Raw genomic sequence first — 25833 nt, forward strand, 5'->3', positions numbered from 1 at the left:
GGCCAGTTGACTACAAGTTGTCAATAATAGATCTTTTCTGTGCCGATGAACAACAGGAAGGATAAGGGGCGAATAACTGTCTTCAGATGTGGAAGAAAAAAAAAGATTATTTTGCCAGAAGCCTTTTTAAAAGTCACAAAAGGGGCATATGTCATAGTGGAGGACAGGAACACTAGGTAGTACTGTAGGCAATGAACATAAATATATAGTGGCTTAACTGCAATTATGTTACACTCTTGGACTTCTTGTATGGTACTACCCTCCCATCATGACCATGCTCTTACATTGACAGTGGAACTCATCTGCCCCTCAGTAAGTTGACTCATCTCACTAAAACCAGTGGAAAACTATTTACTACTTCTTGTCCAGTTAGCTTTGTGTCAACATAGTGAGTTGACTTAGATGACTGACGGGCCAGACAAATGTCCATGCTGCTGCAAATAGGGGAAGGCAGGACTGACATCCTCAGTGGAAATCAGCTCATCTGTCTCATGATTGTCTCATCCCATGATGACTTCAAGAAGAAAAGCAAGAAAAAGCTTAAAACTCTAATTACGTGTGTTTTGCCACCTCCCCCCACATATACTATTTTAATTCTAAAATTGAAAATAGAAGCTTAGTGTTCCCAATTTAAAAGCATACAAATATATATTCAAGTACTTAAGAACTGTACTCCTTTGAGAAGTCTCAGCCTCAATTAAATTCATTAAGATTAGTTTGGCCAAAACTTTGCAATAAACATAATAGTCAAAATTATACAGGTTATAAAAATATTCTAGTTCCTACAAAGAAACCAAAAGAGCATACGCTATTACAAACATGGAATTCTTGGAAACTTTCACTCAAGACTGAAAAACAGATGTGCTTTACCAAATGAACAACACAGAGTATGAAAGTTTTCACTATAAAGATCTTCACAGATTTGGAGAGAAAGATTGAGTGCTGCTGGCTTTTGTCTTTTGCTGGGAAACAAACTACCAAAACACAAGCTGCTGGCATTCAGTAGTCTACCCTTCAGATGCACTGCAGCTACAGTAATTTCATTTGCAGCGGAGACTTTTAAAAAGCTTTAAGCATCCTTGAATTAATTCCATTAATGAAGTAGCTATATTTACTGATAACAGCTCCTTTTACTTCAATTGTAAGAAAACACAGCTATGTCCATTCAAATAGTTGAATATTTTAAAGACAGTCTTTTTAAAAAACTGCATCCTGATGATCAAATTTAAGATTAAAAAAATCATTACCTTTGGACCATTATTCTTCGGATCATAATAAACAATTATTAATTCACTTAAATATTAATCTAGCATCATATATCTAAATGTTTTTATTTAATTGAGCACATTTCTGAGTATCTTCCTAAACAGTATTTTATGTTTAAAGAGTGGGGGGAAAAAAAAAGAAGAGAAAAAAGAAGAAACAAATTAAAAGAGAAGAAAAATAAAGAAGTAAGTAAACTATGTGCAAAATAACAAAAAAAAAAAATCAGAGTATATAGAAAAAGAAAAGATAAAAGACATCTTTGAACAAACTGAAATGTGCCTTAAAAAAGGGCAGGGACAATAAATGACCACGACCAGAGATAATCAGAAAAGTTTAATACAAATTTAATTAAATTACTACCACCTCAGTGCATTCTAGTATGCATTTTATTTTAGTCCAATATCCACTAAAAATTATAAGTCATAATATAATAATAATCATAATTTTTACAACAACAGTATGATTTTAAACTATATGGAAGACTGTGCCAGCATTTCTGTTAAAGTGTGCTGTCAGAGACTTGTAATTTGGCCATAAACTTTTGCTCTACAAAATTGGTGTATAGGACTTCAGCTAGGTACAGATTACTTCTCAAAAATTTACGTAACTATTTGGCTAATTTGAAAATCAGTCTTTTTAACATTAAGATTTACTGTTTATATGCAGCAATCATACTGTCACCACAGAACGTAAAGACCGTAACTGGTAAACGACAGGCAGTCATATGATGATTCCTTATTATCACTGGAGTTCATACAGATGCCAAAGTTAAGGCACATGGTTAAAAGTCCTAATATCACTGAATATATAACTTCTTGTTTTTGAAACTCAAAATAAGCGAATTTCCAAAATTGTTACCAGTTACTCTGAACCCAAAAGGAAAAAACTTTCCTTTTTAATATATAATAATAATATTTTTATTTTTAATAATCTTTGTATATTTAATTATTAAATTAAGATCAGCACATGAAAAAATGCAAAACATACATACTACCAGACATTTGTATGCAAGTATCCAGCATTTTGTGACAATTCGTATCTGGATGAATACTCATATGACCATTACCATATCCACAAATCTCCAAATTTGCCCAAAGTAATCAAAGGCATACAGCTGTACAGCACATACAAGAAATATGGGCATTTGACAAATTGGACATGATTACTAATTAACTCCCAACCTTAAGTTCACAACAGCTTAGGACTTCCTGAGTCATATCAAGAGTCAAACAAACGCAGTATCCCAACTGAAAAAGTGACTCTCTAAATTAAATTTTGATGGACATTTCTCAAGAATATATCTCAAAATTGACTATTTTTGCAGTGCATACACCTGACGATTATTTTTTATTAACACTTGGGAAAAACCTGGTATAAAGACTGTGTCTTAATTTAAAACGGTTCTCCACTAATTAAATGGGCACCACTGGCATTCGTTCAGAGAGGGAGGGAGGGAGGGAAGATGAACCTTACATGTATGACTACTCAGAGCAGGAAAAAAAAAAAAGTAGGAGTGAAACATAGTTTAGTCTCTCCACCAACTCCGAGTTTTGCTTCTGCACTGCAAAATGTAAACATGTCACCTAGTGTCAGATGTCCAGGAGTAATATTGCACCCCTGCTCACTAGGAACTGAGCTTGGCTTGCTAATCCATTTCACATGGTTCACTACATAGTGTTAATACACTGAAGTCTCTTGTTACTTAGGAGAGTTTGAGCTACATTTGAAATAAAAACATAGGTAAAAAATCCTTTCCATCTTATTGCAGGCACCTTAAAGCACACAGTATTTTTTTTCTTTAACAGATTATCTGCAGACATATTTTTTTCCTTACAATTATTACATTTTCTTTTTTAAAACATCAGGAAAATAAAACATATTAGACAGCATTACTTCCTTCCTTACACACTGTTACTGTACATAGACTAATTGTATCATATGAACAAAACACAATCCAAAAATCCCTTTAGCAAAAACCAACAGCATTAGCTTTTCATTTTACTTTAAATTTCAAAGTATATTTTGAAAAACCTCAAAACATCACAAGTGAGAAGCAAAAAAAAAAATCTCTTTTGGATACCTACTTTAATAATAGATGGCATTTTGGAGTTGAGGTTATCATAAGTAAAATGCAGACGAGTCTTGAAGGAACATTTGTACAGCAGAGGTTCCTGGTAAAATTCAATTTTACCACTAGCATTTCTCTTATCAAGACATACTGTGCAGTCAGAAAAGTTGATCATCTTTCTCAGTACCAGATCGGTAGCTTTTAAAAGAAGTATATAGGTTAAAAAATATATTGCATAAGAAAAATAAGTTATGCATACATGTTCTTATCCAGAAGAAAACCATACAAAATAGTTGTGTGGTCATTATTTAAATCATCAACAGAGTACTCTGTTATGAGACTAAAGAGAATTATTTCATATGTCACAGACTTTTTTGGCTGAATACTTAAGAAGTGAGGACAAATTAGTTACAGCCAATTGAAATTTTTATCCCTTCACTATACCTTAGATCTGTTTATAAAAATAAGACTACTGCTTCATGTGCAAGCATAAGACCAATAAATATTATTCTCATTATTCTCCCAGGAAGAATCTTGTGTATTTTCCCCCGAAGTTTTCTTTTGAATCTTCCAACGCAAACAAGAGCTATTACAGCTATCTTAACACAAAACATATTTTGTAATTTTGTCATATTAGTTCTTAATTATTTTAGCCAGAACGAAGAAATGGGTCCAGTGATCAGGAAACCATTAATTAAATTCCCCATTCTACAGGAGATCTGTATGATCTTAAAATACTCGTACTGTCCCCAAATTCCACCTCTACCAAATGTCAGTAAGAACACCTAGACTTACAGGTGAACATTGCTAATTCAAAGACTGAGACATTCAGATACTGAAGACCAAGGTAAAAATAAAAAAGTTGGGGTTGTTTTTTCCTGAAAATGTGACGCGAAATGAAGCATGTCTTGTAATTGGTAAGCCATGCTCACTACAGTGCAGCACGTTTTACTACCTCTCTAGGCAGCCTGTTTAGAGAGTTTTAAGATTATCACAAATAATTAAGGAACACCTTAAGATGCTACTGCTCATTCACAAAAAAGAAAACAGATTGCTTAAGCACTCACTGCCAGCAACAAGCACAAAATGAAGCGCCATCACAGAAGGATGGCAAGTATGAGCAAAGAGGACTACAAAACATGCCGTATAATTATCTGTGATCATACAAGTATGCATTAAGAATCAATCTATATTATTGTACCTGGCTCTTCAAAATGAAGGACAAGGGGAAAAGAGATAAGAAATGAAAACAGGCAGAAAGTATCTTACTTCTGACATAAAGAGACATTTTTATTAGACTTGCAAATTTCTGTATGAATTTAAGAGTGCCTCCACTGTGACACCTAAAATCAAAACATATCTACTCACCAGAGATGTCCATAAATGCTCGATCCCAAAACTCATCCACTGTATAGCATTCTGCAGAAGTGATATTGACTGAGAGAACAATATCATCCTCCACATATTTTAATATGAGATTGTTGATCACAATGTTGACATTATTAACAACACGCCTAATCAAACTCTGAACATAGCCTGCAAAATAAAACAAATTCTTAGGAGTTATAAGGAAGACATGATGCCAAATTCATTTATTACTGAAGTCATTATTTCCAACTTGTATTCTTTAAAATCAAAATTAAAACAAAGCAACTATCATTGTCCTTTATTTATTCAAAAACCTCGGGAATTAAAACTCTTTGACATTCAGTGCAGTTAAGTCAATCAGCATCCTGGAAACGTAATAAAATATAGGGAAAAAAAAATGTAAATACTAGGAATGTAATATAGCTTAAGACATTAAATTTTGGTGGCAAGAATCACCTTTCAAACTAATTAAGAAAACAGAAGACTCGATTATTGCAGACAAAGAATATTAATGACAGTGACTTTTTTACCTGAAAGATATTTAGAACTAGGTTTGGAAAAGTGAACACCAGTTGCTAGGTTACTTTTCAAGTATGCATATATTATTATGTCCATTTGCCCCCTCACCTAGTTTTTTAGAAGTTAAATAAACATCAATATGCCTAGTACTTTTTTTTTTTTCATTCTAACAGCTAATATAGACACATCATGCTCAGTAAGACCCCTTTGAGGTATAACAAAACCAATTTCTGTCAACAACCCAAATAGTAAGCACCTGCCCTGAAGCCTGTTGGGAAGAAATCCATTTAAATTTTTTTAGACATAATGTGACCAGAAAAAATGATCTCATCTGTGAATTCCCAGTATGCAATAAACACTCATATTTTACCAATACAGTAAAAAAATTAAATACTACCCATATTCATGTCTTTCATGTATACTGAATGTAACTATGGAGCTCTCTCATTTGTGCTGCGGAAAAAAAAAAAACAAGCCTTAAAATTTCTATGTTTTACAATGTATGACATTACCCACATTATATCTAAAAAATACATTTAAAACATGCTATAGAGGTCTAGTTTGGTAACTACACTGAAGAAAAGCCAGTTAATGATACAGGTTGGAATCCGCAGGCTTCAAGAGTAGTTTTCTGAAACTTGCATTAAATAAGACTCATTTATATCAACAATTTTAATTCCAATGAAACTGAACGTGAACCGCAAAACATTGTGAGATCAGTAGGAGCAGACTCAAGTTGCTACTTCCATTCTACTCTGCTTTTTCTAGCTATTCATCGTTTTCACACTCAAATATTACTTTTCACCTTAGTGTATATGGAACTTTTTACCATTACATAAGTGATTTTCTTGAGTTCCACAACTGCAAATTTACACAGCTGACATAAGACATTTTTCCTTTTTCAGCATTCAAAGCCTCCAACCACCTCTTTCATTAAATGTAAAACATGCCTTCAGCTACAATTAGCAGAATATTTTGATTCTGATCAGGTACATTTCTATGTTTTATAAGTATTTCAATATTAAAATCTTAATTGTAAAACACATATCAGATTTCTTATCATAACTTAGCTTGCTTCATTTTATACTATTCTTGAGCATACGTCACCCTTTGAGCAAAGCTAGTTCCAGCAGGACAGAAATAGCACTTTAACATCTCCTGCCATCTTAATAGGATTGTAATTGTATTAAAACAAAATCTGGAAAATGTTTTAGACCATTGTCTACAGAAACAGGAAATCCAGAAATACAGTGAAAGTCAACATTTTGACAGCTTATTACTGTCAGATTTCTAATATAATCTGAATTTACCTTTTTAGCATATCGATCTAAAAAACCAAAACCTACCAAAAAAATATGTGGAATAACTTGTTTTTAAGAATTTTCTCACCGACTTCTTAAAATGGTAACATATTTTTACGTTATACGAATTCAGAAAACCAGATATATTATTACAATAATTAAGGGGCATAAGAGACCCATATTCATCACTAGAGTGGTGTAAACTGACCTGTATTTAAATAGAAGCCAGCACAAAGCATTTAGTTGCTTAAGTTCATCATAGTAATATTTTGCGAACTATATAACTAGTAACTATAAAATCCTAACCAGTAATTTAATTATGATTTTAAAACAAGCTATTAATTTCATTAAAAAAAGTTAAGCTGTCTCTCCACAGGTCCAAAGTTCAATATTTTGCTTTCAAGGGTCTTTCAAAGTCAGTCTAATTTACATTTTCCTGCTGTGAATGACAAAAACATTACAAATCCAGCACCACAGCAGCAAAAAAAAAAAGCGAGTTCTACTGATAGTTTCCAGCAGTATTCAGGAAGACAGCAACAACTTTTTCATGTGTGTCTTTTTGTCTGAATGCATAAAAAGAGGGAGCAGAATTATATCTTCCAAATGAAACAGGGGTCACGGATTTGATAAAAACTTCATTTCACACTTTTGTGAAGACATTTCCAAACTAGTGGTGGTAAATATCATTAAAAGTACCAAACAGGTACCAGCTTTCTAATTAATTTTAGCTTCAAATATACTAGAATCAGACTCTCATGAATAAGTATCAGTCTTTAAAAAAAAACTAATTTAAAATATAATTCTTACTATTCAAAACAAAGTAATAAAAACCATCAGCAAATTCATGTATTTAAAACAAAACCTTTTTTTTTAAACTGTATTATACAAGTGGGAGAAAACAGGTGGGGGTTGCTTCTTATTCCTCTAATTTTTAAATATAACACTATGACCATCTTTGCCACTAAAATGCAGGTATTCTATGATGAAGTGACTAAAATACTAGAAAATCTGTAGGGGTAAATTCTCTCCTGAGGTGCAACACAAAAACCGCAGGTATGCTTTTTCCAAATTCTCCAGAACCAGGCAGAGTGCACCATGCAGTAAGAGCTATGAATGCAGTTTTAGATCCAATCCTCAAAAATATTGTAGCACTATAGTCCACAGCGTGGTCTATTGATTCAACAGATTTGATATCATCAGACTGGTCACATCCCAACATCTTAAGTTTAGCTGTGCTCTATTGTTACCAAAGCTACATTTCTAGCTAATCTCTGCATAGCTCCATCTCTGAGAACAGAGCAGAGCTAAAGGACAAATAAATCTTCCAACAAATTACAACAGTAGTATGACACCTATATCCTCCAAAGACTAAAACAAATCTAAGCAGATGACTCAACATCTTACTAAAACCCAGGACGTGCAAATTAAAGCATAGCAAAGCCATATCCTATACCACAGAGAATAAAATCTTCCTATAAGGAGGCCTCTACTCCTCATTAGAGGTCCTATGTAGTAAACAGCCTCCACATTAAACAGTGTTATTTACACATCAAAACCCACTGTATTTGGAGAACTTTGCCATATGGAAAGTAACTTACAGTCTATTCAATAAGGTAAGATTTCACTAATGCTCTCTGAATCACTCCGACTTCGCTCCCAACATACTCTATGCAGTTGAAGAAGGAATGCGATGACAGTGAAAGAGGTGATAGTGCCCTACAGTTTCACAGAAGAACAAAGTACCTCTACAGAATCTATCAAGTAGTAACATAAGGCACCAGATCTGATAATTTGCTACAATACTGCAAACACAATATGTGCAATTCATATGAGCACACTAATCATTAACCACCACAATATATTCATAGAAGACGACACACAAACCATTTTTCAATGCGCATGTTGCATCTGGACCTGTGGAAACACATCTTTTGGAATGTTTTAACTTCATCAGATGGCAACATTATAATAAGCAGACCTCCAGCCTTTCACTAAGGCTACACCTTTCTGACAGAAACAAACTTGAGGAACCAAAATCCTAAAATTGTCACTGAAGGCCATGTAATCATCCAATTCTTTGGCAAGCCTTTGACTCCTGTTGTTCACAGGTGAGACTCAAAGAACCAAATGCCAAGGAACTGCCAAAGCTGAAGAGCTGTCCATGGTAGGACACAGTGGATGCCAAGAGTCCTGCCATTCCAAGCCACCAGAGTTTACTGGATCTCAGAGCTTTAAGAGAGCCTCCAAATCTGGCTCCTCAAATACCCATTCCAAAGCAAGATGATACTCTGTAGTACATAATAACACTAAATTTCAATGTTCTCTTTTGATTCGAGGCAAGCATAAACTTTCTGTTAATAAAAGACAGAAAAAAAGCCTAACATAAAACCATCATGTCTTTAACCCATCTAAAATCATGTTCCTCGGGAAGGCAAATTGCAATTCATTCCAGTACTCTCCAATTTCATTTTTCTGCACAAAACAACACCTCATACTCCAAATTTCTGTGCAAAGTCAGAAGCAACAGTAATCAGATATACAGTTCCTTAGGCACTTTTATATCATATAAACATCTCCAAGTTCAACTGAGCCAAATTCCACGCCAGAAAAAGGGAAAAAAAAGAAAAAAAAAGTGGTGAACATCTCCACCAGTAGATACACGACTCGATAAGAAACATCTCAAAATTATTACTCTCATAAAGAGAAAAATCTTAACTTTAAAACTATTACAAGAATCTGAAAACAAAACGTCTGAAAACATACAAGAAAATAACTTCATGTGAACCACTGAGCAGTTAATGAGCAGTAGAAAACAGAGTGATCTGAAAAAGGAGAACCAGAACAGCAGAGAATAAAATCTAACACACTACCCCTACAGTATGTTTCTCACGCTAATCTATCTTGCACTATGAGTTCTGTAAATCTAAGGATTCAACAAAATGGAAGGAAGAGATATAAGGATTAACTACAGTTTATTGCAATTTAGTTCTATTTTATAATATTCAAGTGTTTCACTCACCTTTATGTGATCTGTAAGTGGACAGAGATATAATAGTCTACCTTAGACATTGTGGCCACCTGAATGAAATTTACATATTTTCTATTACTCAAATACAATCCTGCTTCTAAAATTATGGATTACCTGAAGGTAAATCAGGGTCAGGAGAAGCAGATTGCTGAACTCGTCGTGGTTTTACTGCTGATTTCATGCTTTCCGTGGTACTGCGGTTTGTTGAACTGGAACCACAACTTTCATGGTCTTCCTGCTAGAGAAGAAGAAAGCAACTGAGTCAACCCAACAAAAAGAAAATAAATGTGGGGAGAACGACTTGGTAAATTTGGTAAATTAAACTTCTGTTACAGTTTTTCCATCAATTCAATCTTGTACATGCAACTAACTACAGAAATTATTACAAAACTAGCTGGAAAACATAGAAAATTCTTTGCAATTAATACTTCCACTAACTTTTATTTAAAAAAAACACCTCAGTCATTTAATTATTAATTTCAGTTGAACACATTTCATCTAGCTGCATTTCTGCTGAAACATTCCTTCAAACAGAGACAGAGCCCTGCAGACGACTAAAACAAATATGAGAAACTACCTAATTTTATGAGCTTACATGCATACTCATGAAACCACCTCAGACAGTTCCATGGTGTCAGAGTCATGCCCTTCCTAATACAGCCAACTGAAGCGGATTCACAAAGCGAAACATTTTTGCAGATTTCTAAAATAGTAAAACCTGGACCCGGAAAAGATAAATGAACTGAGGGCACCTGCTCATCTTGAGCTTCTATATAGCTTATTCACCATAAGGAATTCAGAAGCAGGAAACATGGCTCATTATTAGAGAATATGATATAAGCCTTACATGATGAAATTCACAGACACAAGGAAATCTTAATTAGCTGAATTTAGGGTTTTTAAAACCCCACTAGTATTCCCATTACATTCCAGAATGACAGTTTAAATACAAGACTCAAGTGCAAGAAAGCCAAGAAAAGTAATGTAAATAGTCTTATAAGTGTAGCAGAAGAGCAGGTTAGAAAAGAAGCAAACTCTTACACCTTTTGACCCAAGCCAAATTATCTCTTCGCTAGATGCAGTCTCTTGCAGAAGAAGAGCAAAATGCTCTTTGGGTCATGGCACTACTAGGATCACACAATGTGTTCACAAAAAGAAAGGTTTGATGAATAAATGTCAAGTACTGCAGTATGAAGCTATCATATTCTTAAGTCCTCTAACCACCAAAAAGCAAACCACTTAAACTGTGCTGTGTTTTTGTACAGGACAGATCATGTGTTTCCCTGCATGTTGCCTGGCATTTTGAATAATCTCAGAGAAATTACTAAATGGAATATTCACATTACTTGCTTCTTAATGTTTTTTGTATGAAAAATTAAAAAAAAAAAAATTAAGTTACATGTAATGATACCTTTTTAACAGAAATCTACAACTTCAAAAACAATTGAAGAGAGTTTCCTTCCTTCCACTCCATATTTAGAACAACAGAACACAGTGAGAACTTCTCTGATAAAGTGGAAATACCATTTCACTAAGAAAAAAAGATGATGAACAACAGAATTTCAGCGGGGGGGTGGGGGGGCGGTGGTGGTGGTGCGGAATAGAAGGCTGAATTTAATTTGGAGAAATTGCAGAAGACAGACCCATTCATACATTAGAAGGATAGAAGACAGAGTCTAAAAGAAGGATGAGTTACCATGAAGATTTGAGATTTTCCAGTCATTAATATAGTACTGAAACAGGCTGTTTGTTTGCTTCTTAATTTATTATTATTCGGCCATTTCAGTCATAGAGGACTTTCCTATTCCAATTCATGAAAAAATGAAATGGGTGTTTATCATCAACTCTGTTCGGAGGGCATTTGTTTGCTTTCTTACCTCTGACAACCTTCTGATGCTTTTCATCAGGGAATGCGAGTCTCCTGAAGACTCTCTCAGAACTTCTAACTATGGTGCAATTTCATAAGAAAGCCACCACTCTCTTCATGGCATACCTGAGCAATGACAGCTTGAAGCTCTTGCTTTATCTTTAAACCTGGGGTGAGGAAGCCTCTTCATCAACATGTTTATTTCGTAATCACAAAAGGTCATCTCTCCTTCATATCTCCAGCTTACCGAGAATAATTAGATCATAGAATCGCAGAATCACTAAGGTTGGAAAAGACCTGTAAGATCATCAAGTCCAACCATCAAACCAACACCACCATGCCCATTAAACCATGTCCCACAAGGCCTTATCCACACGTTCCTTGCACACCTCCAGGGAGGGTGACTCCACCACTTCCCTGGGCAGCCTGTTCCAGTGTTTCACCACTCTCTCAGTAAAGAAATTTTTCCTAATATCAAGCCTGAACCTCCCCTGGCGCAACTTGAGGCCATTTCCTCTTGTCCTGAAGACTTTTAAACTAAAATTTTTGAAATAACTTTTAACCATACCCTCTTTCTTGGACACTAGTTCATATGTAGCATGAAAATATTTTTTCAAATGAGTCACCACACTGCTATTTATGTTTTGAATTTGCAAAAAAACCTGAGATGTCAGAGTGACCAAACAGCTCAATTAGCTTATTTCCTTCTTTCCTGAGCTCACTTATGGATTGTACAGAATGCTGTGGTGTGACTATTTAAGGATTTGATCTGATAGGATCATATTACACTTGCCTTTTAGTATTTATGTTGGCCACAAGAAAAAGAAAGGGGGGCCGGGGGGGAAGGGGAAGGCATTCTATTTTTGAAGTGTTAACTGTATCAAGCCTGACTACTTTCAAGTTTAACTTTTCTATCTGCGTACTGACACAACCATGTTCTATGAATCTTCTCATAACTTCATGCAAAATCTAGATGATGTTTTAATCATATAGAGTATTACTACCACTTAAAGATGAAATAAGAGGGGTTTAAGCTTTTACCACTTTCACAAAGTTAGGAATACACACTAGCACACTGTTTTTTGGCAGGGTTTATTTTTTTTAACGGAGAGGTCCGGAGAACCCTTAGATTGTGTTGATTTTGAAAGAAAGTCTCAAATCTTAACCTATAAATAAATTCAATACAGTAAGCTTTCTATATTTCCCTGAGTACAAGTCTGTTGTGACGGAAAATGGTTGCAACCATTTAGAGCAAGTTGGACCTAAAAGTAATCAAAACAAAAATGTACATGTTCCAAGATGGTGCCAAAATGCAACACTTCAAAATTTATCTCAGAAATATACCTATGTGACTTAAATCCACATGAAGTAACAGAGTATACCTACGTTTAAGAAGAATTCAACCTGACCAAACATTTGAAAAAAAGTTTTTTTTAATCTGAGATAACAACCATTCATTTCCTTACATTACATAATTATCAAAAAGGTTTTAGAGCTGCATGGGGGTTTTTTTGAACATGAACACACACCATTTTTCACAACAGCTACTGATACTTTATTAAGCAAAGGTTGTATTCTTTAATTACTGGACAATGATAACAGTGGCCATGACCTTATAGGAACTACACTCCTAGGTAGAAAAAACTTTTGTATATATGTCTATCTGCACGCTTCTGCTCAACGTTAACTTTAAAAGCACACTATTAATTTCTCAAATGTGGCTGTCTCATAGCCCAGAAGTAAAACATGTTCATTAAAAAGATGGGAAAAAGTTCCAAGCAAACTGCCAAAACCAGCATAATTATGAAACTATTTAACACTGGAACCAACTGGAGTCACACACTGTGTCTAGATCACAGTGATGTCATCAGAAACACCCGGCCAAAAAGCAGTAAAACTACTGCGCTCCCATAAATCCACCTCACACCAGATGAGAAACATTTTTAAGTCAAAATTATACTGGGGGTGGGAAGGGAGTTATGTTCTAAAAGTGCTAATAACTATACTTATAGTATTAGATTTGATAAATGCTCATTCGTTTTAGCATTAATGAGAGTGATTCTAAACAACACTCACAACAGCAGAAAACTAAAAATACTCATGATGTATCTAGAGAGATGATTTTTATATATAATACTCTTTTACAAAAATATCTTTTCCCACTAGCTTGTATCATAAGTAAAGCCTAGAAAACTTGAAAAATTTTAACATGAGGTCCTGCATATGGGAGTTGTTATACAAATGTACCTTGGATCAGGACAAAAAGAAGTTTGCACAACCAGGCTCCTTTTTGCCTTTTGGCAAATGTGTCAGACCAGGTACTCAGCTGAAATATTTTTGTAGCGTACTATGGTTACATCTAAAACTATGCAAGTCATAAGTAACATGCTAAAGACACCTAGGCTAGTAAATTTCCATGCACGTTCCTCAGTCAATTTTCTACTGCAACACCTGGACACATACTAGATGAATCATAGAATCATTGTGGCTGAAAAAGACCTTTAAGATCATCAAGTCCAACTGCAAACCTAACCCTGCCAAGTCCACCACTAAACCATGTCCCTAAGTGCCTCATCCACGCAACTTTTAAATACCTCCAGGGACAGTGACTCAACCACCTCCCTGGGCAGCCTGTTCCAATCTCTGACAACCCTTTCAGTGAAGAAGTTTTTCCTAATATCCAGCCTAAACCTCCCCTGGTGCAACTTGAGGCCATTTCCTCTTGTCCTGTCACTAGTCACTTGGGAGAAGAGACCAACACCCACCTCTCTGCAACCCCCTTTCAGGTAGTTATAGACAGCAATAAGGTCTCCCCTCAGCCTCCTCTTCTCCAGGCTGAACAACCCCAGTTCCCTCAGCCGCTCCTCATCAGACTTGTGCTCCAGACCCCTCACCAGCTTCGTCACCCTTCTCTGGACACGCTCCAGCACCTCAATGTCCTTCTTGTAGTGAGGGGCCCAAAACTGAACACAGGATTCGAGGTGCGGCCTCACCAGCGCCGAGTACAGGGGCACGATCACCTCCCTACTCCTGCTGGCCACACTGTTTCTGATACAGGCCAGGATGCCGTTGGCCTTCTTGGCCACCTGGGCACACTGCTGGCTCATCTTCAGCCGGCTGTCAGTCAACACCCCCAGGTCCTTTTCTGCGGGGGAGCTTTCCAGCCACTCATCCCCAAGCCTGTAGCATCGCATGGCGTTGCTGTGACCCAAGTGCAGGATCCGGCACTTGGCCTTGTTGAACCTCATCCAACTGGCCTGGGCCCATCGATCCAGCCTGTCCAGATCCCTCTGCAGAGCCTTCCTACCCTCAAGCAGATCAACACTCCCACCCAACTTGGTGTCGTCTGCAAACTTGCTGAGAGTGCACTCAATCCCCTCATCCAGATCATTGACAAATATATTAAACAAGACCAGCTCCAGTACTGAGCCCTGGGGAACACCACTTGTGACCGGCCAGCTGGATTTAACTCCATTCACCACAAACCTTTGGGTCCAGCCATCCAGCCAGGTTTGGCTTTCTTATGAACTTTCCTAATAAGCAGAGTTTATCACCTTTGTTCATTATTCTGTTTCCATATTTAAAACACATAGTTCTTTTTATCTTTAAAAAGACACTTTATCATTTTAAATATACATAAATCCTATTTAATGTGCAAGACCTCCAAAATGCCTCATAAGCATGTTTAATGGGAAAAAAAATATTTTTTCTTGGGGATTATGTAGTTATTTATGCAAATATTGTCCCTCTTTCATCAAATCAAGTTAAAGAAAACAGAGTTCTTAAAAAAAGCACACAGAAAAATGTCTAAAAACAATGACCATTACAAATTAAAATTTTAAAGCCTGAACCAATCCTAAGCACATACTGCACAAACTTGTAGAGAGTTCTCCATCGCCGTTTCCTCTCTTCCTCTACAATATTTTGCTTTTCCTGATCCTCTGACATTTCTAAAACAATGAGCTTAATAACCTTTACAAGTCAGTAAGAAACACATACTTTATTTCTGTAAAGCATATCTTAAATCGCAAGATGCAAAAACTGCAAGAGAGGAACTCATTTCCCACTAGTGCACTGTGCTTACATGGCTGAGTAGTTAGCTACCTGTGGCAAGACTAAAAGTAGTATTCAGCATACATTCATTCTAGCAAGGCCTTTGACACAGTCTCCTGCACAGACCTTATTCCCAAATTGGTGAGATATCAACTGGACAGTGGGAGATTAAGTTGGGTGAAAAAATGGATGGACCACCGGGCCTAAAGGGTTGTGATCAGTGGTACAAAGGCCAACTAGTGGCTGGTTACTTGTGGCATCCTTCAGGGATCAGTACCAAGCCCATGGCATTTAACATCCTTATTAAAGACCTGGAAGATGGGACAGAGTGCACCCTCAGCAAGGCTGTGGATGGTACCAACCTAGGGGGAGGACTCGATGCACTGGTGGGCAGGGCTGTTATTGATAGGGACCTTGAGAGGCTGAAGAAATGGGCTGTCAGGAACTCCGTGACATCCAAACGCAAACACTAAGTCCTGCACCTAGGATGGAGGTACTCTGTAAAACTGTACAGACTAAGAGCCAAATTGCTAGAAAGCAGCTTTGCAGAAAAGAATCCAAGGGTCCCAGTGGACAGCAAGTTGAACATGAATCAACAGTGTGCCCTTGCTGCAAAGGCCAACTGTGTGCTGAGCTGTATTAGCAAGGGTGAATCCAGGCGCATGATTCTTCCCCTCACTTTGGCCCTTGTGAGATGTGTGGAATACTGCACCCAGTCTGGGGCTCTCCAGTACAAAAAGGACATGGATGTACTAGAACCAAGTCCAATGGAGGGCCATCATGGTGGTTAGGGGGCTCAAGCACATAAGCTCTCCCTCAGGGGAGACTGAGACAACTGGGGTTCTTCAGCCTGGAGAAGGGAGAGCCTACTGCTGTCTACAGCTACCAACTGGGAAGGTATAGAGAAAAGGGAGCCAGACTCTGTGTCCACTGCAACTCATCCTCTCACAGTATACCTTTGACAAATCTGAAACACAGGCAATTCCAAGCAGGGCAAAGTTTTTTCATCAGGAGGGTGATGAAGTATTGGAACAGGCTGCCCAGAGAGGTGGTGGAGTCTCAATCCTTGGAGCCATTCAGCACTTGGCTAGCCAAGCCCTGGAGCAACCTGCTCTAACTGGACTTGCTCTGGGCATGAAGTTGGACTTGATCATCTCCAGAGATCATCCCAAATTGCTCTATGATTCCCCTCCAAGCAAAAATGAAACAAGAAGTTTTTAGAAATATTCCCTTCAAAATACATTACAAGTTTCATTAAAATGGTAAGCACTATCAAGATCTTGCTTTCAAAAAGTTGTGTGATTAAGTTCCACTGCTACATAATTGTCAATATGCATTATACACATACACAAACAGACAATCGTATTACACTCCTGTCTAACCTTGCAACAACACTTCTGCTGGCTAGCACAGGTCAAGCATTACTTACAAACAAGTCATCAACTTTAACACAGCCTCAATAATTTCACTGCACAATTATTCTGCAAAGACTATTTTACTAAGAGTTAACAACAAACAGAAACTGAAATACAGAAACAGAAAATTAATTTTATTATTTTTCTAATGAACAGCAAACTAGAAGCGTAACAACACTGAAAAAGAGAAAAAACAGTGATTTAAACATGACATCTGTAAATCTTTTGGAAGGTGTGAGTTAATAGTCTAATGTACACTAACTTGACAATGATATACATATATGTCTATTTAAAAATTATAACAGCATAAAATACTGAAAAAAGATTTAGCCAAATCAGATTGGGTTATTATTTTTTAGAATAATTAAGGAGATCTGTATTATATATTATACAAATATGCTTGTTGTACCTTCAAAAGTCTATTCAAGACAGTCCATTTTCTTTCACTGTTACAAAACCCAATTTTAAATCTTTTCAAACTGGCAAATCACATACCTCAGAGTGAGTACTCTGAGATTAAGCTCTGTCTTTCTCTAAGGCAGATGAGAGCATGATGGAAGGTCTTGATTTTTCTACTTAATTTTTTTTTCAGTACTATTTCATGCAGAAACATGTCAAAAATCAACTCTTTAAATTACGTACCAGACTACGAAGGAGAAATACCAAGGAATTTGGGGCAGAGGTGCAGTGGCAAAGCACCTTGATGAGTGGGGGGAATAAACAAGGATAACCTGGTTAAGAATAATGGACAAGCTGGAGCAATCAAGAAATAATTTAACAAGGTGTTAGCCTGCATTTGCATCTTGTTGCCTCTGATCTCAGCCGATGTTAGATTCAGAGACAGGAATAGTAGCAGTGATCAGCAAAGCACACTAAGATACCTGTACTATATCAGGAGGTTACATCCATCTCTCAGTCTGTTATCATAAACCATGTTTTCTTAATTCTATATTAACATAGCACAATGTGGTCTGAAATAGAGGTATGAGTTAAAAAAACATGTGAAAGCTGTGGACAGGCTAAAACGCAGCCACAGCAGCCCCAACTGAGAGCTAAGAAGCTTGTATGAAGTCTGTTGCACTGATAGTACAGACTGTGTGCTGTCTGCCTATTGATTTCTGGGCAATAACACCTCCCTGTGATGTTGCTACTGTTTTCATTAGCTGATTACCCGAGGTATTTGAGAGAGACATTCCTTTGTTTACAAGAAAGGGAGCTGTCAGAGTCTGAAAGCCTATGGTGATAAGGCCATAGAGTCAAAGATAAATAAAACAGGCTATTCTCACTAAGTGCTCCTCAGAAATACACCCCAATTTCTCAACACCCAAGACAGAGCAACAAATAAAATTACTTTGCAAGTCTTTTTGAGGGAACTGAGTTGTACAAATATCTTCTTTCTATTTTGGAAAGAAGTTATAACATAAACTGTTAACCGATCATCTACTAAAGTCTCTGATATATTTACTGTATTTTAAAAAAATTATGAGACCACCTACCATGATGTAAGTGCTTTTTAATAGAAATAAACATCTCAAAATGGCTTTTCTGCAATTTGTCATAATACAAGCTTTTTCAAGATTTCACTCTTCCTCATGTTACAGGAAGTTTGCCCAGTGCTTTGTTTTGGGGGGATATGGGTGGGGGCATCTTAATTCTGTAAGATTTTTCTGTGTTTGTTTAACATGTAGCACAGTGGAGTCCTGATCCATGACTAGAGCTCTCAAAGCTACAAAGAGAAAACAACAAACAGTAAGAAATACTGCAGTAGCAGCTGGCAGCTATACTCAAGAATTGTCATTACAATAGATAGAAGGAAGGATGGAAGGGAGGAGAAACAGGCAATTAGTAAGTGTTTGTTCCACAAAACTCACAGTGCACAGAACTCTAACTCAGTAATTCTCACATCAGGGTGGCCTGAAAGGAAAGGACTTGGGAAGAGAGACGTAGCAGAAAGACTAGTGCTAGGTGAGCTCCTTCAGCAAAACTGATGAGGTAATTGCTCTCTACAATTACCTGAAAGGCAGTTGCAGAGAGTTGGGTGTCGGTCTCTTCTCCCAAGTTAACTAGCGACAGGACAAGAGGAAATGGTCTCAAGTTGCACTAGGGGAGGTTCAGACTGGATATTAGGAAAAATTTCTTTACTGAGAGAGTGGTGAAACACTGGAATAAGCTGCCCAGGGAAGTGGTGGAGTCACCATCACTGGAGGTGTTAAAAAAAACATGTAGACATGGCACTTCGGGACATGGTTTAATGGGCATGGTGGTGTTGGTTTGATGGTTGGACTTGATGATCTTACAGGTCTTTTCCAACCTTAGTGATTCTGTGATTCTATGTGGGGCATCCTTGATATAGGATGGATGTGGGCTAAAAAGGGTCTTTTTCCATGCACATATTCTCTGTGCCTGGAAATGAGAAAGAAGAGTGGTGGAATCAGTTTACCCTGAAGAACTGGGAGGAAAGAGTGACAGGAAACACACTCAGGAAAACAGACTGCAAACACGAGAAGGAAAGAGACGAGAAGTGACCTACATTTTTATTCTCTTTTCCAACTTGTGTTCAGAAACAATCAAATCTAATAAAATTAAAAGTGTTAAAAGAATTGATATCTATAAAAACAACTTTGTCTTGAAAATTAAGTCTGAACAAAACAGAAAATGTATTTCAAGTTCAAACAGTTTATCTCCATACATGGATACTCCAGAACAAGTTGACTGTTCCACTGTCATCCAGTCTAACACACAATTCAGGGGCTGTTACAGGACCACCTCACCCGCAGACAGGTCCAGCCACTGAACTGGTCAGCACCACAAAAAAACCTTTTTTTCTTACACCACTGCATTTCTTCTGTGTACAGTAACAGTATTTAAGACAGTTTACATTTTTGTGTGCTATTTTGGAAGACACTGTACCAAAGACTGGACATACTCTCATCCTTCTTACAGGTGCCTTGAAATATTAATTAAGAATAGCTGAGCACTATTTCTCTAGCATTTATCAAGTGTGTTGTCCTGAACACTGCAGGAATATCAAACCACCATTGTGAGCATGGCTCGATCACATCACTGATTCGTTAAACAACATCTGGAACCATTAGAAAAAACTTGGCCCATTCAGGTCACTTCCTATTATAATCTGTTCCACCTGAGAGAAGACTAGCACTAGTCCCAACCCTATTTCAACTGGCCCCAGACTCTTCACCAAGACATCCCTTTCCTTTGTGGTAGCAGATTAAGGGTACTTGTTTCCCCACTGTAGTAGTGGGTTGTAGTTGCAGCTCCATTTCACATTTTCTTTAGGGGGTACTTCCCCCTAACATATTTCCTACTGCAGTTTATTAGAAAGCCAGACCCCACGTGCAAGAACTCCCTCCACCAAGCACCTGCCAAGGATGTAATAATTTTTATTACAACATAACCTTGCTACCCACTTCCTTCAGAGGAAGGTATAATACTGTCCAGAACAAATTTTCTCCTAATCCCAAACACTATCGAGCAGCATACCTACAGCAGGGCCCCAGCAAGTTGAGTAATCCCCAGCTCTCAAATTTCTAACATCAGGACAAACCTCTGACACATGACAAAAGAAGGCCTAAGGTACAAAGCTTTGCCTGGAGAACTTAGTGTCCAAGCAAGCTCTTTTCATTGCTGAACATCATTTGGGCAGTGTTTGGCTTTGGCAGCTGCTACAGGTGGAAAGAGAGGAAAGCAGGTAATGAAATGGCAATGGATTATACATGCCAATATCAGAAGGAGGAGTATACCCTTTAGGGTCTCCCCAGCTGCCCGTGATTTTCATGAATATATAGGTTATTATCCTTAAAGTGACTAATTCTCCAGCAAAATTGTTTGAAACCAGTCAATAGGTTCAACATTTAATGGACCAGTGGGAAAGAAGAGGAAGAGAAGACTGCATCATCATGCACATCTGGTTTCCTTAAGACACCAAGCTTAAAATCCAACAAAAGTGAAACACTTTGGGTTCATAGATTTTAGCCTAGCAGTCCTTTCTTCCTCAGTTACTGTTTGAGATGGGTCCAAGCCAAATTTGAGCTTGTGGACATTCTCCACAGAACATGCACTAGGGGAATTCTTCCCCAGCTGGGAATGGTACTTTTCAGGATATTTTTGCCAGTGCAGGGAGGCTCAAGTACAAATGAGATTTCTAAGCCATGGGCACAGCAATAGTGAAACTCTCTACAGTTTTCACTACATTCCACAAATTCAAAAGCATGGGGAGTTTCATTAAAGAAAAAGTAAGATCTCAGCATACAATACAATCTACAGCAGAAGATTGGAACATTGACATGACATTAGTAAAAAATACTTCCTCTTCTTAAGAACTAAGCACAATCTTCACAAAAAGAATACTAATGAGTTTATAGTGCTATGTTAAGACAAAACTTCATTTCCTAAACTTATTTCCAATAATTATTCTCATACAGTATACTTTTTGTGCATTCTATGCACATACATGTAAGACTACGTATTATTAATGCTATGTATGAATGATATTCAAGTAGCTTTAACAAATTAAAATCTATTGGGTGAGTATAACTGTATGTTAAATTTTAGAGACTTCAGAATGCCTGCCTGAAACATCATTTGTCCTAATTTAGATAGTTTTCTAACTTTTCAGCTGATCAAATTCTAAACACAGAAGCCAAGTTAGCTGGAGATAACTGGAACCCTCCACTATTTAGTTGTCTCAAGCAAAACTTCCATAAAAACAAGATGATAATTTTATCAAAATGTTTGTATTTAAACTTTCAATTACACATTAATAGCCCTACTGTATTTGTAACAACTCACTTAAAATTTTGTATTTCATTTTTATTCTTTCAAGTTAACTTCAGACACCACTGTGGGAAAGAACAGGTTTTTACCTAATGTAATTTATCAATTACCTCTTATCTAAATAACATTAGTTAACAAAACTAATGGGCTAAACTACAAAGCTGGCTGAATGGCTGCAAAAACTTGCTGGTTAATAAATATAAAAAAGTACACATAGGTGCAACTTATTCAAAACACGTACATTAAGGAGTTTTTACTTATAATCAGTCATTTCTTTTGCAATTGTCAGTCTGTGATGTGTACACCATTTCAAGGAATTTATTGCTATTTATAATGCACTGCTTTTTAAATAAGAAAGCTTTTGAAACATTACCTTAAACCTAAACAAACAATAATTTATCTTCTAAAATAGTCAGCAATCTATCACACAGAACCACCAGAATGCTAATATATTAAGAGAAGTGTAGCTGTCAACACTACATTATAACTGTTGCAAAGTTTTATAAAAGACCTCTGTAATTATAATATAACATGTAAATTTTTTTCACATTGGTTAGTTTAAAATACAACGTACCTCCTCTCGGGCAGTAGGGACTTTTTATCAGGATCCAACATTTATTATTCTTTCTAGTGACCACCATGTGCATGCCACTTTCTTCCTTACACAAATTTTGACATTCAAAATTCTTCAAATTAATATACTTTCCTTGGTACAAGCTAATCAGAAGGGATTTTCTTTTTTTAAACAGAAAATTAGAAGCAAAACCCCTTCTCCCAAATCTGTGCCAATCATTTTGAATGGAAAACATTTTTTCTTTTATCCCTGGTCTAACTTGCAATGAAAGAGTAAGTGCAGGTTAAAATGAGGGAGGAAAGTGAGTGTCAGCAAGAAATGAAGTTGAGTACCCCAGGGAACAAAACATACAAATATTCTGAAAGGACCTGGGGGGATGGGGACAGCACTGTTACTGTTTGGTGCTCAACTGTGCACTCCAGCCACATGCAGAAGTAAGATTAAAAACTGGACACCAGGATGGAGAAATAAGATTCAAAGAACTCGGGGGGGAAAAAAATATGTATGTGGGAAAGTCAAAAGCCTGGAAACATCCTCTAATCTCATATAATGCCAAGCAGGAAAGCTCAGGGAGGATTTAGTGTAGAAGAAGAAAATAATGTATCTTGTTTCAAATTAAAATATGGATCATCATCTGTAACAAAACTACTGAATAACACAGGCCAAAGAATATATTTAAAGCTAAACTCTCAAAAATATTCTCATGAATCTATAATTCATCAGGTTTTTATCTATTTATTTACATTAAGAAATCTGTTTTATAAATTTAAATTTTACATGAGTAATCACAGGTAACACACCATTAAGTCATCTACTCATTCAGGGTCCTCTAACATTTATCATTTTACATGGTATATATTTGTTGGGATGCTGGATAGTTTTAGCTTCTTCAGAATCTAACTTAAAGCATACTACCCACAATACCATAAATTTATTTAAGTGCAACTGCATTCATACCAAATGAGAAGAGAGCTTTCCTTGACTGACGCTTTTTATCTGCAGTCCTGAAGAGCAGTTGGAACAGGCAATTCCATTATTCAAAAGACAAATACTTCACTTAACAAAAAAAGTCTTGATCTGAATTTTAGGTAATACCAATAACTTAAGGACTAAGACAATCCAGGATTGTCCACCCACGGCAATCACCCAGAGATCAGGTTCATGCTTTAGCACCCTCCTGTGGCACAGGCCATAGTCCATCTAATCCTGAATCCACCATACACAGACACCCTCTACTTATTCTTTCCAGGCAGGTCTCCTTACTACTGTCTTTCCCCTCCTTCCCCCTTGAGCAACCTGTGGGCCAAATATTTACTCCACATCTCACAGACTAGGCTGAGCTATGTCATACTTGTGCCTACAAAAGTTGGACACTGCAACCACCACTTCTGAATTAGTCCTATATACCATTAAAATAAATAAACAAATAAAAATTTAAAAAACTATGTTTGTTCAACATAAAGTATTTATACATACATATTGTTAAACTGCTCTGGAAATATCAAGCTCTAGAACATGGCAGTTTGAGCAATGTTTTTTTCTGAAATCTTGAATAAGCATGGTCAACTGATTCTGAGAGCTGCTTTTTCCTCAAGATTTACTGTTGGGGAAGGAACACATATTTGTGACCCAATGCATGAAGTATTTGTTTTATACTTGATAAGAAAAAAATGCTTCTGGCTGGCACATCATTATTTCCTAATTTTCTGGTCAAGAAGCCAGAATGCAAAGAACCACACACCTCCACTTCATACTGAATGAACATTAAAGTGTACAGTGCTCAAATAGTCCTTTTATGCCTGTATGAGCCTCAAAATCAATTTCTAAGCTGTAATACACTATATATCAGGGAAGTTACCACAGGACACGATTGTGGCTTTGCATCATGCAGATGTGAATCTCTTAACATAGTCACACAATGATATCTAAATATCCATCTTTTTAAATATACTGAACTGCGTTTCCTACATTGTGACTTTCTATACGTTTTTAGAAACATGATCTGGCAGTTGGAACTTCATCCTAATCCTGCTCCCTTTGTAGGCACGCTTACATGTAGGTAAGCATTTGTGCCAAGTGATGAACAGCCTTTTTCTATCCACACAGTCTCTTTTTAAACTATCCTATAGTCTAGAAGCATTAGGATGAACAAATATAGTTTAAAAAAAACACAATATAAAAATTAATTTACAATACAATTAAAGAGTTGCCGTTTCAATGCAATGGTTAAAAAATAAGAGATGCAATACTGGAGATAGATAACCTGTGGGTTTTAGTAGCTCTTTGAAAACTAAAGTAGTCACAATATAGATTAACAACAAAGAGCACCTATATTACGAAGCCAAAACTTCATGCCAAATCATGATACAGAATATTGGAAAGTTATCAGTTGTATATATAGTTTTATGATTTTCATGAAAACTCTAGATGACAAAAATAGCACTAGTCACAGTGCGATCATCTAAACTTAGAAATTTTTACATCACAAGCGTCAATGCCAAACTTATCTACAAATTTAAGTTACGAATACTTTAGATCTACAGATGCAGCTTACTAAAATGTTAATTTTTAGTTGGAAATTAGATGTCACATGTAAGATCTCAAAAAACAAGGATGCTTCCAGATGCTGTTCTTTTGTGCCTGGATTATAAATCACATTATGTGCACACTTGCCCATCACATACCCTCTGTTCCTACGTGCAAACGTACTATATCACAGTCTTTAATTACTTCCCAGGAAAGATTACTTCATGAAGGTATTTTGGCAATACTCATCAGTTTAGTATATAAAAATAAATGAATATACACACAGTAAATGTGGATATACTTATAACTAAACTGATACGTATTTAGATATGAGTTTGTGTATGCATACATTTATACACTTTTGCTTGAAGTGCCAGATATCTAATATCATTATCTATTAAGATATTATTTTACAAACAAAAGGGTCCCATACATACCTGCATGGACAAAACTCATACTACGCAGCTTTTCCCCCTAGATTCAGTCTGCAAAATAAATTTAAGAGAAAAAACGCAGATGGCCTGAATACACCACAACATTTTCCATGAGTAATCTGTGTTCCTGTACTCAACTTTGCAAAACAGTGTATGAAACTGCTTCCTGTAAGAAGTATCAAGTAAGTGATATTCATCTGTGGTATTCAGAATGTTGTATTTTATTAGAAAAATAACCTTGTACTTAATCAAAAACTTTGCATGTGGTATATGTTGTAGGTCAGGGAGAAAATTTTTTGTCTGTTACTTTTGTAACAAACATGCATAAATATTAATAACTATCCTGTAAATTCAAGATCTTTGCCTGGTTTGTTCTTCCACCCCACTCAGGTTTACACTTCAATATGAAACATTTTCCTGTCTGATCAGGTTTTTAAAATGTATAGAAATTATAGGCTTTTTTAGTCTATAAAACAACAGTGCTGGAAATAGACAATGAAGACCATATTTATTTATTTATTACATAACAATATGCTTGGTTTAAAAATCTAAGCCTCTGCTTGGTTTTCTCTTAAAATGCAAACCATCCTTACCACTACATTTGATGGTTGGACTTGATG

The 25833-nt window shown here is 36.4% G+C and overlaps 1 protein-coding gene across 1 annotated transcript in view; it reads right to left on the reverse strand.

The window, feature by feature from the left end:
• VPS13B (vacuolar protein sorting 13 homolog B) overlaps positions 1 to 25833 on the reverse strand; it is a 490950-nt gene that overhangs the window by 432871 nt on the left and 32246 nt on the right. The window contains exons 3-5 of the mRNA XM_059815701.1: positions 9665 to 9785; positions 4703 to 4870; positions 3351 to 3532 (exon numbers count right to left, since the gene is read on the reverse strand). Coding sequence (XP_059671684.1) covers positions 3351 to 3532; positions 4703 to 4870; positions 9665 to 9785 — 471 coding nt within the window. The remainder of the gene's footprint in view (positions 1 to 3350; positions 3533 to 4702; positions 4871 to 9664; positions 9786 to 25833) is intronic.

This window comes from Gavia stellata, chromosome 3 (assembly GCF_030936135.1).
Source record: "Gavia stellata isolate bGavSte3 chromosome 3, bGavSte3.hap2, whole genome shotgun sequence".
NCBI classification, from domain to species: Eukaryota; Metazoa; Chordata; class Aves; order Gaviiformes; family Gaviidae; genus Gavia; species Gavia stellata.